We start from the raw sequence: 6866 nt of genomic DNA, 5'->3' as shown, positions 1-6866 counted from the left end.
GCGCGGGTATGGTGCTGACAAACCTAGAAACATAATTGGGGCGAACCGGGATTCGAACCCACAATCATAGGTTTCTGGCGTGCCCAAGGGACGCAACTCTGCACAGCGAATTGCGGCGCCTTAGACGACTGGGCCACCCGTGCCCCCACATTGTGTTAGAGGGTGGTGCTACCAGGTGGGCAGGACATGCCTCACCTTTTCGCAAACACTTGCTGTCATCTCTGACTCGTCGCTATTTTCATTTTACCCCAGATGTAATCTGTTACTACGGATAATCGAGTTTGATTATTCTCTGTTTGTTTGTTGTTTAAAGCCGCACTCAGTAATATTACAGCTATATGACGGCGGTCTGTAAATAACCGAGTCTGGACCAGACAATCTTGTGATTGATGTGATGAACATCAATCCACACAATTGAGATACGATGACATGCATCAAGCAAGTCAGCGAGCTTGACTACCCAATCCTGTTAGTCGCCTCTTACAACAAGCATAGACGCCTTTTAAGCCAAGCATGGGTTTCTGAAGACCTATTCTACCCCGGATCTTCACGGGTCGATGAGTGTCTGGCATCGACGTTACATGTATATATCATATACAATTAGGGTTTTAGTGGCATGAAGAGGTACATACTGCGACGTAGTGGTATCTTACAGAGATACATAGAGGTTGTAACGTTGAAAGAATAACTAACTCAATTTACAAATCGTTTTTGCGTTATGTTATTTCAAAGGAGTTGTAATAAATACATAAGAAACCAATGAAGATATCGAAGTCCTGCTAATGGTATGCATACATACAACCAATCATAAACTTGATAGTTCGCTAGCACCAACTGACGTCACGGACACCTGTTGGGGGCTATGGTGGCTACAAAAGGCCGCGGCATTGGGGATCTGAACATCTTCATCATGAAGTCGTTGCTGCTGCTGTGTTTGCTGGTTCTGCTGACTGTTGCCCACGTTGGTGCATGGTACAGGGGAGGATACAGAAGAAAGCCTTATGACCACCACAGACAACCGTAAGAACCACTGTCGATGTGATTTGCTTGGATTGTTATTTGTTAAACGCAATATTCCGGGTAAACATGTATCACGTAAATCGAGTCCGGACCAGACAATGCAGAGATTGATTTTGTGTGCAACGCTCCATGCCGTTGGTGAACGATGACACGTTGCTAACAAGTCTCTTTTGGTCGCCTATTATGAACAGCATATGATGATAGGGGCCAATTCTAACCCGGGGCCGAGGTGATTTTTAGAGAATATATATGTCATGTTCTTAACGTATTCTTCATATGGTGAAGCGTACACCGGTGTCACAATCGTTTAAGGTACCGATATTGCTGTTCCAAGTTACCTTCCTGAGACATGGCAAGATCTAATGATCGTGAATTGTTATCCTTGGGTTAGCCATATAGTTGCTCATGGGTTTCCCCTTAGAATAAAAACGTCTACGTCTACATCAATATCCTACCACGATTTGTTGACACGCTGTGACAAAGTGAAATATTGTCCACATTGGCTTAAACTCAAACATGCGAGGAATATCTCAGAATTTTTATTTTTATGATATCCCTAATATTCTCAACAGTGACGATATAGATGGTCACAGTTTATAAGAAGTCAGCAATGTACCGGTTAGCATTTATGAATTCGATGTGTCAATGCATGGTCGAGGAGATAAATTCAAGAACATTTTGTTTGCAGCAGGCATGTATATCCCAAATGCATTTTTATTCACAAGCTCCTATTATCATGGGTACGAAAACAATGACGACAATGACGACGATGACTACGATGATGATGACGGCAACGACGTAGAGTATTACTACTACTATCACCACAGACCAGAACCCCAGCCCCCAAGCTTCCCGACTCATCTCTACAACCAGATTCCTGACGACGTCCTCGGGGACGCTCTCTGCGTCATGTTGGACACCAGGTTTGCAGTCCGGCTTCAAGCCGTTGAGCACATCTATGACCGGTATGGGGCAAGTCAGGGTTACGAAATCGCTGAGGTTTTACAACGGTTAATGCAGTCCGACTTCCTGGAACGTCTTGGCGATCTACGAAATCATGGTAAAAATCATTCTCTCAGTCTTTTACATATTTTCAATTTCTCATCTTGCATAACTTTGTTGAAGTTACTTTTAATCTGCTAATGAGATGTCTACAAAGAGAATGTGAAGACTACTAGAGGTAGTAGCAGAGACAGTTGTAGTGGAAATGGAAGTATTAGTAGTATTAGTAGTATTAGTAGTAGTAGTAGTAGCTGTAGCCGGAGTCCTTGTAGCAGTAGTGGTTATCGAGTAGTAGTAGCAGCACAACCAGTAGTAGTAACAAAAAAAGTAGCAAAACCATAATCATCATCATCATTACTATGAATACAGTTTTCAGTGGCATGTCCACTGCTGGTAAGGAGAAGCTATGCAATCTGCTTCAACACATGCCTGACATCTACAACGCCTGTGGCTTCCAAACCCTCGTCAGCATCTTGGCCGACCAGTGCGACACCACACCTCAGGTCACCCAGACCCCCTTGCCCACTACACCCACGACAGCTACACCAACTACAGCGAAGGCAACTACAGCTGCACCAACGACAGCTGAACCATCTACAGCGAAAGTAACAACAACTACCACAACAACTGCACCTACTCTCAGTAAGTGGAAGGATGTGTTTTGCAAGATTGTACTTTTTTACTGGAACAGACAAATCATCCGTTGACTAGAACATAGACCAATGAAAATATGTGTTCCTAGATCGTTTCTTTTGGCCATGATACACTCATTCACATCAGGATGGTGTAGTCATGTAACATTACCTTCATAGTTATAGTGCTTTCAAAGTTTGACAGACTATATGGAATTGACAATGTTAATCATTCTCCAGATTGCAACGATATAACTTCTATCCGAAGTGTTGCCATAACAACAAGAATTGTTGGAGGCTTCGCAGCACAGCAGGGTGCCTTCGACTCCTACGCCTCCCTCAACATCGGAGGCAGCGCTAACCCCGTGTGTGGAGCTACAATCATCGACTCTTGCACTATTCTGACAGCTGCCCATTGTGTTAAGTAAGTAAATCGTCTTTACACTGCCCATTGTGTCCAGTTCGTACATCCACGTTCTACTGCCCATTGTGTTCAGTAGGTGCATCCACGTTCTACTGCCCATTGTGTTCAGTAGGTGCATCCACGTTCTACTGCCCATTGTGTTCAGTATGTACATCCACGTTCTTCTGCCCATTGTGTTCAGTAAGTACATCAACCTTATACTGTCAATTGTGTTCAGTAAGTACATCAACCTTATACTGCCCATTGTGTTAAGTAAGTACATCAACCTTATACTGCCCATTGTGTTAAGTAAGTACATCGTCTTTATACTGCCCATTGTGTTCAGTAAATACATCAACGTTCTACTGCCAATTGTGTTCAGTAAGTACACCCACGTTCTACTGCCAATTGTGTTCAGTAAGTACACCCACGTTCAACCGTGTTCAGCTGGTCATACTAGGGTCCAATGTGTGTTGATATTATGAGTAGTGTCATCATAACACTCATGTGTCTCATGGCATTGGGGTAGAATGACAACGAGGGGATTTAAAATGATGGATAATGTTCTATTCTGACGCGGCTCTCCACGAGTAAAGTAAGGCAATGGTCTGTTAATGGTCAGCTGTGGTCATTCATGGGTTAACCCTGTTCAATAGACGCCCTTCGGTGTACAGTGCCTACGTGGGCTTATGTCTGGCTACCGTGAAGATCCGCGGTAGAATAGGCCTTCAGCAACCCATGTTTGACATAAAAAGCGACTATGCTTGGCATAAGAGGTGACGAACGGGATTGGGTGGTCAGGCTCGTTGACTTGATTGATGCATGTCATCGTATCCCAATTGTGTGGATCGATGTTCATGATGTCAATCACTGGATTGTCTGGTCCAGACTCGATTATTTACAGACTGCCGCCATGTAGCTGGAATATTGCGGCGTTAAGAAACAAACAAATTACACTTGGCAAATATCAGCTGTTGCTCAAAGATGATATTCGGCTCCTGCCTTTTCCTGTTTGTGGTGCACGGAATGAAGCAAGCCTCAGATGTTTTGGCTAATGGCAACTAAGATTATTCAGTTTGCTTATAGGTTGGATTTTCCATCTTTGCAAAGGAAACACTGCTCTAACTCAACTTGTACCTTTCTTGTCTAGTGGCCAGACTGCTGATCAAATCAAAGTCAATGTCGGCGATCACACAACCATAGCATCAACCACGCAGCTCAACGTCAACAGCGTCACGGTCCATGAGAACTACAACACTCAAACTACAGGTAACAATCACGGCCCATGAGAACTACAACAATCAAACTACAGGTAACAATCACAGCCCATGAGAACTACAACAATCAAACTACAGGTAACAATCACGGCCCATGAGAACTACAACAATCAAACTACAGGTAACAATCACAGCCAATGAGAACTACAACACTCAAACTACAGGTAACAATCACGGACCATGAGAACTACAACAATCAAACTACAGGTAACAATCACAGCCCATGACAACTACAACAATCACACTACAGGTAACAATTGACATCCAAACTAGATCTAATTCAAAAATCATTTTACATACAATATAGTCATTAATATTTCGAAAATACCGTTGAACTCAGATTGTTCATATACGAGCTTGCTTACGTTACAGCCAATGATGTAGCGATCCTGAAGGTCGACCCCATTGACTTCAACGCCATCCCCAACACCGCACCAGCCTGCCTCGCCACCGCCGACTACGCTCTGACAGGACAAGACTGCACAGCAGTTGGAGTTGGAACCACGAGTTATGGTAAGCCCACAATGTCATTATCATGATAACCTGATACACCACTGTCACGCTGTTAGTTTTCAAGTTTTATAATCACGGATGATGTCAAGGATTGGCTTGACATAATGAGTTTTACTTGTGTCCGCTAGGTGGCCAGCAGCCAGATAATTACCTCCTGCAACAAGTGTCCGTTCCAACTCAGGACGGCAACACCTGCGCCCAAGACAACAGCATCCTCGTCCAGATGACCGACCCCAACAACCAGATCTGTGCTGGTCAAGCGGGCAAAGACTCCTGCCAGGTCAGTATAGGCGGCACGGACACTCGCAGCATAAATGAGGCTTTAAGCAGAGGGTTCCTTTGATTATGTAAAGCGTCTTGTCGTTTCTATTCAGGTCTATGTGACCAATGTTACCTGTGGTGTAAACAGTATGCAACCCGTACTAATGTTGTAGATGAAGGGTGCAATAGTGTAGTTCTGTCTTTGGTTTTATGTAGGTCGTATACTAGTACTTACGTTGAGTCCAGAAGGTCATGGGTACTTCCCTAACCATTTCGATGCTGTATATGGATAACTAGGCGTGGTCACTTTTGTGTGATTTTAAAGAGTCCAATGTGACTGTATGATCGGTCACCCATGTGAGGAGCATACCTCATGGAGTAGAAATGTTGCCTGCATTGGGGATAACTTAAGGTGACTGTCTACGTGGGGAAAATGTAAGGTTAGCTGTGTTTACGAGGGGGTTGGTAAAAGTGACAGTGTTTGCGTGGAAATATGAAACGGTACTGATACTTGGACATTATATAAATGTGACTAAACTTGCGTGGCATGTGCAGGTGACCATGATTGCTTGGGTATCTATAAAGGTGACGGTAATTGCCAAGGTATATAAAGGTGACTGTGATTGTCTGAGTATGTATAAAGGTGATTGTGTTTGCCTTGGTATATATAAAGCTGGCTGTGATTCCCTGGGTACTAGTATATACAAAGGTGGCTGTGATTACCTGGGTATATATAATGGTTACTGTGACTGCCTGGGTATATATGAAGGTGACTGTGACTGCCTGGGTATATATAAAGGTGACTGTGACTGCCTGGGTATGTATAAAGTTGACCTTGTTTGCCTGGGTATATATCAAGGTGACTGTGATTGTCTGGGTATGAATAAGGTGACTGATTGTCTGGATATGTATAATGGTCATTGCCTGAATATATATAAAGGAGGTGTTTTGTGTGTTTTGTTATTGGCACTTCTTCATTAAAGATAAATGTTGGTGATGTTGAGTAACTAACGTGTGGTTCTTCTTCAGGGTGATTCTGGTGGTCCTCTGTACTGCCAGCAGAACGGTCAACAAGTTCTGACCGGTGTTGTGTCCTACGGTGTTGACTGTGGTCAAGCCGGTTATCCAGGTGTCTACGCCAAGGTGTCCAGCTATGCTGACTGGATCGCTGCCCGTTCTGGCTGTTAATCTTTTGACGCTGTATGCGATAAATACTTACAAAAATAATCCATCATGTGTTTGTCCTTTCATTCTATGTTAAAAAGGAATACTGTTGTAAATCCAAACGTCTAACACGGCCTACCGGAACAAATGTTTGAACGGCGTTTCTCTTGAAACTATTAACGCATTCACTCGATGGTACAAAATTGAATTTGGCAGTACGACATGACTAAGAGATGTTATTACTCACCTGTAAAGGGAGCACCTGCTTAATAACAACCGTTATTAAATAGTGTTTAATAACATCACATACGTTCGGGACTATTTTGGGTATCAGGGTCATTAGAACAAGGGGCTTCAGTAGCACTGTGCAACTGATACTCTGCAACGTCGACTCTACTCCTGGGAGGGTGGGGTGTGTGTGTGTGTGTGTGATGGGGTGGGGGGGTCTTCTCTCGATAGACACTACTATTTTTCACCAGAGACACATGGACACACCACGCATGCATCTCAAAACAGTAGCATTGACATTTTCCTGGAATAATTCAAATCCGGTGGCAATTAGCAGTACACATACATTTGATATAGGGTTTTCGG

The 6866-nt window shown here is 43.6% G+C and overlaps 1 protein-coding gene across 1 annotated transcript; it reads left to right on the top strand.

Annotated features, from left to right (window-relative positions):
* Positions 1–862: 862 nt before the first annotated feature.
* LOC139445840 (putative serine protease 29) lies at positions 863–6296 on the top strand. The gene is made up of 8 exons (XM_071227072.1): positions 863–1020; positions 1746–2080; positions 2392–2664; positions 2895–3078; positions 4208–4326; positions 4707–4847; positions 4976–5127; positions 6138–6296. The coding sequence occupies exons 1-8, from the start codon at positions 863–865 to the stop codon at positions 6294–6296; spliced, it is 1521 nt and encodes a 506-aa protein (XP_071083173.1).
* Positions 6297–6866: the final 570 nt, after the last annotated feature.

Source organism: Haliotis cracherodii, unplaced genomic scaffold, assembly GCF_022045235.1.
Source record: "Haliotis cracherodii isolate W230 unplaced genomic scaffold, xgHalCrac1.p SCAF_10, whole genome shotgun sequence".
NCBI classification, from domain to species: domain Eukaryota; kingdom Metazoa; phylum Mollusca; class Gastropoda; order Lepetellida; family Haliotidae; genus Haliotis; species Haliotis cracherodii.
The sequence above is the reverse complement of the archived record's forward strand: the minus strand, read 5'-3'. Positions and strand labels throughout refer to the sequence as shown.